The sequence below is a fragment of the Lagopus leucura genome, unplaced genomic scaffold (genome assembly GCF_019238085.1).
Source record: "Lagopus leucura isolate 7727_CA_CO unplaced genomic scaffold, USGS_WTPT01 Super-Scaffold_100159, whole genome shotgun sequence".
In the NCBI taxonomy this organism is placed as follows: domain Eukaryota; kingdom Metazoa; phylum Chordata; class Aves; order Galliformes; family Phasianidae; genus Lagopus; species Lagopus leucura.
The window spans coordinates 1741462-1754442 of NW_024962335.1; the positions used below are offsets into that span (position 1 = coordinate 1741462).

The 12981-nt window shown below is 37.5% G+C and overlaps 1 protein-coding gene across 8 annotated transcripts in view; it reads right to left on the minus strand.

Annotated features, from left to right (window-relative positions):
- PPP1R12A (protein phosphatase 1 regulatory subunit 12A) overlaps nt 1-12981 on the minus strand; it is a 122587-nt gene continuing 109606 nt past the window's right edge. For 4 of the 8 annotated variants that reach the window (XM_042890463.1, XM_042890458.1, XM_042890457.1 and 1 more), the window contains 2 exons: nt 8837-8887; nt 1-2462 (listed from right to left, as the gene is read on the minus strand). In XM_042890463.1, coding sequence (XP_042746397.1) covers nt 2376-2462; nt 8837-8887 — 138 coding nt within the window. In that variant the 3' untranslated portion in view covers nt 1-2375. Of the gene's footprint in view, nt 2463-6642; nt 7215-8836; nt 8888-9920; nt 9952-12981 lie in introns of those variants that run through there. The other 4 variants (XM_042890459.1, XM_042890464.1, XM_042890460.1 and 1 more) reach the window with 3 other exon arrangements.

A 12981-nucleotide genomic window follows, 5' to 3' on the forward strand; every position in this document is an offset into this window, starting at 1 on the left:
TGGTTCTCAGATTCTGCACACAGACAGGTTTATGTAAAATATATAAACATTTGTCCAAGTTGTTACAGATTGCATAAATATGGCATTTTTACTGTAGCATTTACAGATGTGCATGTACAACGATGTGCAAATAATCACCATTTGATTACAATCTTTGAAAGGTACTCGAATTTGGCATCCCAATGACGCAATGAATGAAAAATGCCCACCGAAGAATTTCAACAGCAAACTTACAACATCGCTTAAGTTCGTAACAAATCTCAGTGTCTTCTCAGTAAAACTTTCACACATTTAAAATAGTTTGTATTCATTTTATTTGTATATGTCAAAATACTTCTTTTTTTTTTTTTTTTTTCCAAAATAGTGGGTTTTGCAACTAGTTTCATGCAGATACAAGGTCTGCTCAGTACTACCAATAAAATCAATATAGCACAGTAGCCATTCATCTTTTTTAAGATATAAAGAATAAATAACCTAAATATAAAACACTAAAATATTAGAAACACGTATTTAATCATTCACAGGCACCCAAACTTTACCAAATATAATCGAGAATATGCCTAACTGTCTTGTAACAGAACTCAGTACGCTGCAGCCATTCAAACCGTTCAGTTCTCCGCTTATTTTATGTTAGCATATGACAATGGAAGTTCCCTACGGTTCAGCCCCACCTCTCACACAGATCGATTACAATCAGGTATCTCAGACCATCCGTGTACCTTTAAAATCAAGAATCCTGAGCTTGGTAGTGAGAGCATAACCTTACATCTTCAAAAAACCAACGGAGAGAGGACATCGCGTCTTCCTTCCCCAAACATATCCCACCCCCCTAAAGCTAAGCCCACCCCCCAGGAGGCAGTAGAACACAATGACCTTTTTAAATGAAGGGGTACAAATTCACATTTAATGTAGTATACAATATAATCAATAATACAATAGCTACTACAAGCTTTACAATGTACAATCGGTTTTAATGGCTGATCTGGTCAGTGGTTTTAGGCAATAAAGTTATGTGCCGATAGGATGTCGTATTCCGAATGGTTTAATGAAATATAAAAGCTGTTTCTAACAAAAGCAATCTTCACTTAAGTACTTTTTTTGTTTTTAAAGGCCACTGAAATGTATAAAATGGTCTGACACGATGGTGTTATCAAATTAGATGCCTTCTCACATGGCAACAGTGCATATAAACATTAATGTGAGTGTAACGGGTTATGTTTTTCAAATGATTTAGTAAGATTACTTTGGCTAGCACAACAGTTTTGGACAGCACTCGGATAAATACAGGTATGTGAAATGTAGTGAAGCAGTTATATTTATGCATTTTTTATTATGGTGAACACTATCAAATGAAAAAAAAAAACAACTGGGAAGAAAAGATAATAAAGTATTTTATATAGTTTAGACCTTTTGTAAAGATAGGGCTCCATACAATGTACAATGTCTAAATTCTTTATACCATAAAAATTAATGAACTTTGTTAAACACACTATTCTGGAGTAGCCTAATTTGCATTAACAGACATTTGCAATAGGGAAATATATTCAAGCATGCCACGTGGTGGTCTGAAAAATCAAACCAGTACACATTTATATATACAGCATCACTCAGTACCTGCTCAAATGAATGTGACGATTACAGGATCTAGCATCTTTCACTACAAACTTTTTTTTTTTTTAAGTGACCGATGAAGGCAGAAAACAGGACTCTTAAAATAATTCTAGTTTCAACTGACTTTTAAAGCATTCTGTATAGGAAATAAATGCATATTGCACAAACAGTGAAAGCAAACGTTCCACCAAACATCTCTGTTCCAGGTGGTTGGACAATACAACTCTAGGTAGCTACACGAATATGTAATTTAAAAGGGTGTGTGGTCTCTGCAAATGGTAAAGCTGTGAAAACACTGTACAAGAAAATCTGGTACATGAATAATTAGAAGGGAAAAAAAATCCAAACTTACGATTTAAAGAAAAACTGAGTATAGAAAAAAAAACCTGGGAGTTGTGGCACAACAAAAACATTATTGAGTAACTGTCTTCTGTGAGAGCTGAAAGCTTTTGTTGATGTAAAAGTGTTTATGTACAACTAAGGCTTACTGGTTAAATATCTGAGGCGTATCTGGCCTTGAACACTTTCCTTATAATGCTGTAGCTGTAAACAAGATTTCTCAGTCATTTTTCTTCTCAGCAGCTGCATTTTAACAGAAACAATGATCTTGATACAAAAACACACAGGTAAGAGGGCGTTTGGCAGGATATCTGAAAATGACAGTCTCCAAGGGATCTTCCCACACTTCCAGTGACTGCCATACTGTGGTCCACTGGAGTTACTCACGATGTGCAATACCGGTATCTGCTGCTGTAGTAAGCCCTTTATTTGGAAAGTTTGCTTATAACTCTGATCAAGGCCCCATTTTCATCTTTTAGCCTCTGGTTGTCTGCCTTCAGGTCTGGTAGCATCTATCAAAAAAGAAACACAATGGTTATTTGCTGTTATACTCTAAGTAACAGCAACAAGAGCAGACAAGCACTGGGGATAAAAATGTCCACTCAGTTGAAATATTTTGGTCGTTATTGCCCCCTTTGCACCAGCAGTTCAGAAAATTCTCATCTTTTAGCACGACAGAGTTAGGAGCTATGCATTAAGAACTTTCAATTGCCTGGTCTAGGTGCACTAAAATGAAGTGGTGCAGACGAGCAGCCTCTCCACAAAAGCATTTAGAGTAGCATAAGGAAAGCAATTAAATGCTTCAGATTTCAGTGCAAAACAAAAAATGTTAATCAGTGATAATTTAAAGAGGCTCATCTACACTGCACTTGCACAGTTTCAAAATAACATGCCATAGCTAATTATATCTGCCACTGTTCTCTTGGATGATTTCATCCTGATCAGATACAGTGTGATTCAGCTTATTAACTCAAAGCATTAATCTTTCAATCACTTCCAAACTTGTGTGCAAGCGCACATCCTGTTCTTTGAGGTCCCATCCCTGAATAGCATGGTTCACACAAGATCAGATCACCGAAACACCAGGCTGCGCTCAGGCACACCAGTTAGGAGATGGCAAGTTAAGGTTGCCACAGGAGATGGCTGACACACAAACACAAGAGCTGGAAGGCAGAAGCCAAGTGAGGTGAGAGTTGGACAGGATCAGACAGGAGAGGAGGACAAGCCAGTGCACAGAGCTTTGTACTGGGAGAGCAGAACTTATCAGAGAAACTAGAAGTAATCTCAGAAATTCTCAGTGTCAGTATTCACACACTGATAACAAGCCACCTATAAAACTCACAGCCATATTCCACGTATGGTTTCTAACAGCAGGTTTCCACAGGGGGCAACAGCCTATTTCTACAGTGTAGTTATTCAGGAACCTTCAAGGTGCAAGAGCACACAAGAGGTCCAACCGATGACCAATGTAACAACCACTACTTAATTTTTCACGATGAAACTTCCACGCCACTAGTTTTGTTTTCATTTTATCCTTGCAAAATCATACTTGCAGACCCCTTATACTCAGAACATTGTTATGGAGCAGAAGGAACTGTGAAGTTTAAGCCTTCATTTACACATCTCCTCCAAAGGATTCCTGTCCACAATCAGTTTGCTAGCAGCAGATTCTCACAGAGTGAACAGGATGGTGCACAAGGCAGGACTGAGGCTGCGGGTTCTCTACTTTCTTTACCTGCAAATAGCGGAGTATGTGAAACAAAAGGTAACAGGATAACAAGTGGGAAAAAAGGTGATCTCCACAACTAGAATCATTCTGCTATCCTGGATTCCAGCTCTACTCCATAGTGTGGCTCAGGGCAAGCCACCCAAACTGAACTCTTCACAGGGAGTCAGAGTGCTTTAATTCTACAGCTTCCATCACAGTCAAGTGAAAGCTGTGCTCTGAATATCAAGTGCCATAAGTACCAATTGCTTTCAAAAACCACGTCAACATATTTGAACATGAGCAACACAAGCCATCATTTGACAATTTTCAAATAATATCTGTGGTTTTTACACTGTACGACAGCTTATTACCACTACTTCATGTCATGTATCTGCTCTGAAGAGACATTGATTTACTTTCTGAAAAACTCACAGTGAGAAAATTCACACACAAAAAAACCCAAATCTTAAGAGTAAGAAGAGATAATTTTGTGTTCTGTGAGTTTGCACGGTTAAATTAATGCTGCTACCTACTCCATGAAATGCAGTGCCTGCAGGGGGAAAAAAGCAAGAAGCTATGGCACTATCCAAGAGAATTCTCATATATACACATATAGGGATCAAACGCGTTCTGTATTTTTCATTCTGATGTCTTAGATTTGTGACCTCCAATTAGTGTCTTGTGACTGAGTAGGGTCTACTGGGACAAGAAGGGGCAAGAACCAATCTGGAGAGTCCATCTAACCACAGCAATTCCAGTTACTTTACAGTCCTTCAACTCAGTGACTAGGAAGCAGCAGTCAATACGTTATGCAGGCAGACCCAGAAACTGCTGCATTTTCTGATTAATCATTTTAATAACAACAGCAAAAAGGCCCCGTTCAAATTTAGAGTTTTAACACAATCTGGTACTATTACATGTCTGCAAATCATTGTGGATAAATTTAAATCCTCATTAAAGTAATAGGCAGAATACATATTAAGAAAATATTTTCTTTTGTTGTAAGTCTGCTAAAGAATAGAGGAAGATAGGTGGAAGACAAAAGGAGTTGTAAGTAATAGGAGACTTATAAAAAAGGATAAGGTTAGGCAACATAAAATACTTGCACTTCCCATCTATACTAATCCTGACATATAAAACTACATATTAAGCCTAACTAAAGACATTTATGCAATTTTCTTGGAGCAGTGCATTCCTATGGTACTCAAACTTATTACGAAATGGCATCACATGACTTTCACGTGGAGAAGCAGAAAAAAGCTCTGCATGAAACCCACTACAATTTGCAATTACATACTGTACTTAGTACTTTAAATTCCAATTTCCTTTCCAGTTAAGTAATAGAGTATCTTGCCTTGACGAGATTCTTGAATAAGATTAAAAATGCATTATTTTGCCTACCTGTATTACATGATTAGCTGGTAACTTTGCAGTACTGTAGCAGATCAAATAATTTTTCAATAACCACTTGCTGGAACCAGCTCAGTAATAATGTCTTTATCTGCTGGAGGATTTAACAGTTTGTATGTAACAAAGAGCTTTGTACATTATGATTAGAGAAAGCTCATGCACTGTCAAGACAACTGTTCAGATTAATCAGCCACAGTGCTATGGTCAAGCTACCATCAAAACGTCCAGCCTCCCTACTGTGTAGCCAAGCTTTTCTTTGCTAGTGCTGCTCCTTGAGCTTCACCGTGATCTGCCTTTTAAAACTTCCTCTAAAAAAGAGAATACTGAATGATTTTGTGTGGTTTAACATATTGAAAAGGCTTAGCATGGTTAAAGGAATGCCAGTGGTTGCAAAAAAAACATGGTAGGGACATGTGGCTGTGGACAGCTGACACTAGATTAGCTTGGCTGTGTTGAAAACCCACCTTGTTAGCTGAAGCTGGTCTAAGACAGGCTGCCTTAAAGGGACAGTTCCCCCTCCTCCTGCAGCAACACGCTCCTGCTGCTGAGTGCTAGCTTTAGTTACACAAACATGCTGCAGTAAGGTGGATCAAACTGTACAACCACCAATGGGATTTCTTCTCAGCCAGATCAGAGAGCCGACTGATTCACTAAGGGTTAACGCAAGGGAATGTTCAGGAATGCAGGGCGCTGACTAGGATCAACCTTTCTATCCACATCCTATTGTTAGGTCACCTTCAGAGAGACATAAAGCCAAAGGATAAAGTTGCTATTTATTTCATGCCTCTGACTGGAAAAACCTGAGATCTGACGCCGTAAGCAGAAAGGAAAAGTGTGCACTCATCTCTTTGCTTCTGAGAGGGAAGAGGGGCAGGTAAGGAGAAACACATTAACAAGAATCACTGTGCAGAAGGAAAATGATTTTATCTGCACCTACAAATCTTAAATACTCACTGAAACCTCCACCTCATACAGCTGTTATGTAAGAGGAGGAAGAAAGCCTAATAGATTTGTCATGGAGTGAAACTATATTCTGTTCCATGCAGAATTTTTGAACCTCCAGTGGGTTTCCCAAACAGCCCTACAGTAACACTGCAACAAACCCATGTTTTTTTCCAAAATGGCAGCTAAAACAGTTCATATCTTTAGCAGAAGGGCAATGGACAGGATGACCCAGTAAGTGTAAACCAATCTAACACTCTGGGCAGAGTGTTTTTGTGTCCATTTGTTTAGTCCTTGCATGATAGGACCATAGGTCCATAACTGGAACACCTGCGGCGTACGTAGCAGTATATATCTGTAACCTTCAAATTAGAGCTACAATTGCAAATTCTAAGCTCAGTCAAGATAAAAATAAAGATTGTACAGCACCACGCAGGAATTCCGTATAGAAAAGACAAATTGACTTTCAAGTCAGTATTTTTAAAGGAAGACTTCGACAATCTCTGAACATAAAATCAGACAAATGTAAAAAATACAGTTGCTAATGCAGCTGTTCAGAAATGCGGAGTACTGCACCAGAATCTCAACTTTCAGCTTTCAAACTTTCTTTAGTTGCAGCTAGATCTATTTTAGTTCTATGCATTTGAATTATACTGCAGTAAGAAAGACCCATTCTTAACTTCAATTTGTTAGAAAACCAGAGATAAATCTGTTGATTCAAGCATTTATTCAAACTCCTAACTGGTGACTTCAGTGTATCCTAATGCAAACTCAACACAAATCCTTTCAAATCGTTGCCAGGGTGTTAAGGCGTCAAAGATCTCGTGAACCCTTGCCAGCTTAGCTATAAGGGAAAAACAACAAGCTTCTGTGCTAGTATCAACAACATCACACCATACCAATACAGCTGCAGCATCTCCATTTGGTACACCAGACACCATGCTTTAGCCACACTTCCATCACCAAGCAGTAAGTCAGCTCCCAACACACAGGAGTTAATAGTACAATTCTACCCAAGCACAAACTTATTGTCAGCACCTGCCTGGCTACACAAAGCAGAAGGAAGAAATTACAAGTCCACAGGATGCAGTTGCCTACAGGACCCTGACAGCTTGGCAACCACACGGGTCAAGGCCCTATTCTCAGTCACCAGACGCTCATTTATGTGCCTCAAAGAGTGAATCTGCTTTATTTGTTGCAGGTGCTGTGGGAATCAAAGAAATAGAGGTGAAAATGAGAAAGAAAAAACATACATGCATATTACGTTTAAAAGAACTAGAGATAGCAGGACTGAAAGAAAACTTAGAAGAGACAGTCCTGTTTAAAGTAGATTACTCGCTGTGAAGTGGAAGTATCAGACAAGTGGCACATTCCTGAAAAGCAATCTAAGAACCAGCAGTGATTGGTCACAGCTTTCCAAAACAGCTCACAACACATCGACAATGAAAGTTATCCTGGGAATTCTTTACTTAATGTTGTAGTTGTGACAATAAATAAGTAAATAAAAATCTATTCAAAACTCAATAAATAATGCTGCACTTAATACGTATATGTACATGACAGTGCAACAAACAACAGGAAGAGTGTTAATCTTTAATTCAAAACTCTCACAAACTGAAGCTGACTTTTAAAAAACACAAGGCATTTGCATTCTCCATTTTCCTCTGTATCCCAACTATCCCTACCAACAATTTACAGGCCTGTAATAGAAGCTCATATCTCCTTCATCCACCTCATAAAACCAATTATGTTCCTATGCCATAGAAAGCTTCATATAGATTTCACTTCTGAAGACCCCTCTAAGAACCTCATATGCTGCATCCTCTCCTTAGAGCTGTCCTGAATCCTGTTTACTTCTGCTTGTCAGGTTCAATTACAACAAACCTCAGTGCATGTGTTTTAATGACAAGGATTTGGCAGTTAATGCAGTTTCCAAGCACCAGAGGGAGCTCAAAAATGAGACTGAAAGGAAACTTTTTAATTGATGACAACTTTCCAATCTCAAAACAGTGGCTTCTCAAAATTATGGCAAAGAAAGATGTTTTCATCATGTTCCACTAGTTCTCCAGTTGAATCTTAATTTTATCAGCTTGGCAGGCTCTGTCCAATATTATATCCAAGGATGTAACACAAAACAAATTTGCTAGATTTCTCAGACTTCTGATCATATCAAAGGACTTAAAATGTTGATAAACTAGGGAATGAGACAAGTCAAAGCACAACATTTTATTATTCACTGCATGTGGTATATGGTGCTTTTCTGTTACAATCTGAAATTTAAATTATCTGCTGCTTTTTTGGTCACTAAAAACTGATTATTACTAACTATATAAACATATTTTTTTCTTCTGACACTGGAAACACGCTTCCTAATACAGAATTTAATGAACACGAGACAAGGATTGAAGCAACATTTAATGCTTAGTCTATGAAATTATCTGTGCTTAATCTACAGAATTATACACCATTATTTTTAACTAAATAAACATGACAGTATTGTATCCAAAACAAAGACTGCAATCCTGCCTTGATCAGATCAAGATATATTTCACTGCCGACATCTCTGAATGCTTCTCATCAGTGAATGTGCTATACCAGTGTAAGTCCCAACACCGTCCCAGAAGGTAAGTCCTACATATATGACTGCTGATAACAGCAAGAAAAACTTCACTACAAAAAAAAAAAAAAAAGAAATTGCTGACTTTGAATGTGCCAATAATTTATTTATTTTCTATTGAAATTATAGAGACTGGAAATACTGCTAGATTAAGTGTTGTTTTAAGCCACTGACATCAATACACTGTGTTAGCATTCAACAATACTTACTTTCAGTTCCTCTTCCATTTCAGATATCCTTCTTTCTAGAGCTCTTCTTTCCTAAATCCAAAAAAATGTATGTTAACACCAAACAATACCTTTTTTACTAATTACTGCTTGTAAATACTGTGATAACTGTGAAATATTTCAAGTTTCAAAGATCATACAACCAGAAGCACAGTGTAGACAGGAAACTTGTGATGGCAGTGATAAACAGAAACTATTTCAATGCTCCATTTTAATAACTTAGGAGGAAGAGATATCAAGTCCTACAAAAGATACCCCTTCCTTTACATAAATTTAGACAGCTCATAAGCACCATTTATTTGGGCTTTATTTTTATAAGCTAGGCTTCTGGAAAAGCTTTATATACAAGAAATGCAGAAAATGATCAGAAACAAACAAGAATATTAAAAGAAAGAAGCACAAAAGCGTAAGCTTTCAAAGACAAGCAAATGTAGCTGAAACATGTGCCTCAGCTCAGTGGGATCTGTCTACACTCTAAACTGCAACGTAGTGTAGATACAACCCAAACTTACGTCAGTTCAGCTGAGTACCAAAGAAATCTAGCCACGTAAGATCACCTGCTTCTTCAGTAAATGCTTCCTGAGTATTTTCTGCGTTTCTAGTATAGTATGGTTTTTTTTTTTTTTTTCCTTCTTACTTGAGAAGCAGGAGAAATTAGCCTTTGTCAAGAATGTCAAGTTCTCATTTAAGTACCCAAGGTAGCTTACTGAAAATTAGCTGATGGTTTTCTATACTATGCTGCAGTCTGCAGTGCAGATACACTACCATGTTTCTAAGCGCTACTGTTTTGTTTAAACCTTGTTTTCACACATTTGACAGATCAACAGCTACTGCAGTAGACTTCAGGGGTTTATAGCTTGCTTGCTTTCCTGTGTCAGACATCGCAGTGTATCTCGTTTAAAAGCAGTTGCGGTTATTCAGTATTCTACATTCATATTTTTTCCAAAGTGTGAAAGGCAAAAGCAACAGATTATTGCAAGGTGTACATATGCATCTGCATACAATGGTGTTATGCAAACAGCAAGCAGCATTGACTGAGGTGTGTAAAACTTTGGTTAGATCATACCGCCCAGTAGATACTGACTCTTGCCGGACACCTTTCAGATACAAATCATTTGAATTTAGTTTAATCATAGTGCAGTTATTCCCCAACATTTTCCCATTTTAGCAAACAATTCCAAAGGTTTATCAATATAACAGATTACTGCAGTTGTTAGTACTTAAGGTACTATACTTCTTCAAGTAACTAATTTTGCCATAATGATACTGACTGACAATAATGGCATAATAAATATCAGTGAGTTAACTGCAGCAAACAAGTGACTAACAAAAAAACTCACACCATTTTACATTAATTAGAACCTTAGTTTACCCAGAAGTTTTGCAGGATAACATATATTATCAGTGCTGTTACAATAAGCAATATTGGGCAATTTCTGTAATTACCAAGAGATGAATGACGGATCAAATAATCTTACAATTTCAGATAGCTAAAAATCCTTAGTCCTTTGGATGAATTTGCTTAACTTGCTTGTTGAACTTGTTTAAGAATAACTACTTGCAGTAAAAGCCAGTTAAACAAAATCCTTATTTCATCACCTTCGCATGCCTCACATTATATAAAATAAACATTTAAATGGACTGGACTAGATATAACATTTGTTGTAAAAAACATATAGTTCTAATTAGATGAAACTATGTTCCTTTTTTCAAAGAATGATAGAATGGCCTGGGTTGAAAATGACCACAATGATCATCCAGTTTCAACCCTCTGCTACGTGCAGGGTCACCAACCAGCAGACCAGGCTGCCCAGAGCCACATCCAGCCTGGCCTCAAATGCCTCCAGGGATGGGGATCCACAGCCTCCTTGGGCAACCTGTGCCAGTGCATCACCACCTTCTGTGTGAAAAAACATCCTTCCTTTTTTCCTGAACTGCTTGCTATTTCAGGAAGTGGCCAGCAAAGGACATTCAGTTTCACGGAGAAGATTCGCCAATATTGTCTGATTAGTCTCTGAACTCAGAGAAAGGCTTTGAAATTTACTCAACCTAAGATGTTTTGTATTTCAACATTTCTCTAAGGTACGACAAAAAGCATTTGTAATTCTCAAGACGAAGAAAAAAACACATGGCAGTTTCTGAGTGTATAAAAGACAATAGCTCATTGCCACGTATTAAAGCAACCAGAAACAACAGTCGGTGCAATAAGACTGAGGTACATGGATATATACAGGTTAAAAAATTCAGTAATAAACAAACGAAAAAGCCCACCTCATCCCATCACAAATTCTTAGATGATGAATCACAGAACAGCCTGGGTTGGAAAGGAGCTCAAGGATGATGAATCTCCAAGCTCCTGCCCCATGCAGGGCCACCAATCCCTGCATTTAATACTAGAAGGGAAGGCCCCTTCCAGCCTGGCCTTGAACACCTCCAGGGACAGGGCATCCACAATGAATTTGGAGCTAACTGGTTGAAGGTGCCTACAATTCTGATCCATACTGAAATCCTGCAGTATGGGTTTTAATATACTTTTCAGAGTGATAGATAACTGTTAACAAAAGCCAAATTTTTGCCTAAGAACATACTGCTAGTCCTTAAATGACAAATGTTGACTGTGCATAACCAAAACACATAGTAGAAATCAACTGATGAAGGTTTTAAATTTATATTTTCTGAATTCTGTCACAGTGAACTTCTAGGTTTTATAAGCATTCCCACCTTCTTTACTGTAAAAGTATTTCACAACTGGAATACATTGTAGTTCAAAGATGCTGTCAGGTTTTTCTCTGCCAGCCTTCTATTTCTCCTCATCTGTTCTTGCTACTTTACTTTTGTCCTGCCTTTTTCTTCTATGAACTTACATCAGTATCTTCAATTTTGTTTTATTTTATTCAAGTCATACTTGGAAAATTATACTTAGAAAATTTCTACAGTTTGTTTTTAAACCTTTCTCATTTATACTATTACTTCACCCATATAAAGAAGACTTCTTTAAATTATTCCTAAAGCCCCACAGTTAGTAAGCTTACTTCTAGACCTCAGCTAGTTATGACTAGCAGCTGAGAATCCTACTTCAGTCACTGTCAAAGTGAAAGCAACTCTGGATCTAATGGGGAAAACAGAATCACAAATAAATTCCTGTTCAAAATTATTGCCTGACAAGAAGTAAATCGAACATCATAAAACAGAAGAAGATCTCCTAAATCTTGTGTAGATCAGGTTTCAGCCATACAGCACTATCACTAATTTTATTTACCTTTTTAACTGCTAGGTTCGGTCTTGATAACTTCAGAACGAGTAACATTTCCAAAGGATGTTTCTGCTACTGAACTAAGCATTAATACAGGAAAAAGGTGCAAGAATTCCCAAAATAGCCAATTGTCTTAACACAATGGCATGTCTGAGGAACAAGCAGCACAGTAATTTAATACTGAAATAACGTCAAGATGTGCAATACTGGATGTGGCATCTGTGTAATAATGCATACAGTCAAAGTCAAACCTATGAAATAATTAAATGTCCACTTGTGTGGCCATGATAGCAAGCAAGAAACCAATTAAAGCTGCTGATGAAAGTTTTTTACTGATGAAATCACTGCCTACAGCACAGGGCCACAAGAACAAACAGAAATAGGCACTAAAAGGTTGCTTCAATTATCTGGAGAGATTATTAAGATAAAACTAATGGAACTTCACAAACTGCCTGAGAGGATTTGTGCATCTTTATGTTCTCCAATAAAACTGAGTATTTATGTACCTCATAGGTTTGTAGAACTAAAACTTGTTTTCTAAACCTCAGACACTGGAAAGTAAACGTACAGGGCTAGTAAATGTCAAGCTTACTAGGAATAAGTAAATATATACCATACCACTTACTACCATCAATGTCCATTTAGTTTTCTTCCCATTTTAATATCTAACGCGTCACTCCAGGATCAGGAAGGAGAAAGGTACATAAAGGACATAAAGGAAGCCAGGACCACATCAGAACAAACTTTGCTTTGGTTTAAATTGTTGCTGAAATAAACTTTTATTGGGATGGGTTTTAAACGAGTGTAAAACTACAGCCTAAAATTATAATGGGCACAACTACTGAAATAATCCCTGCAGTCTGTCTCATATGTG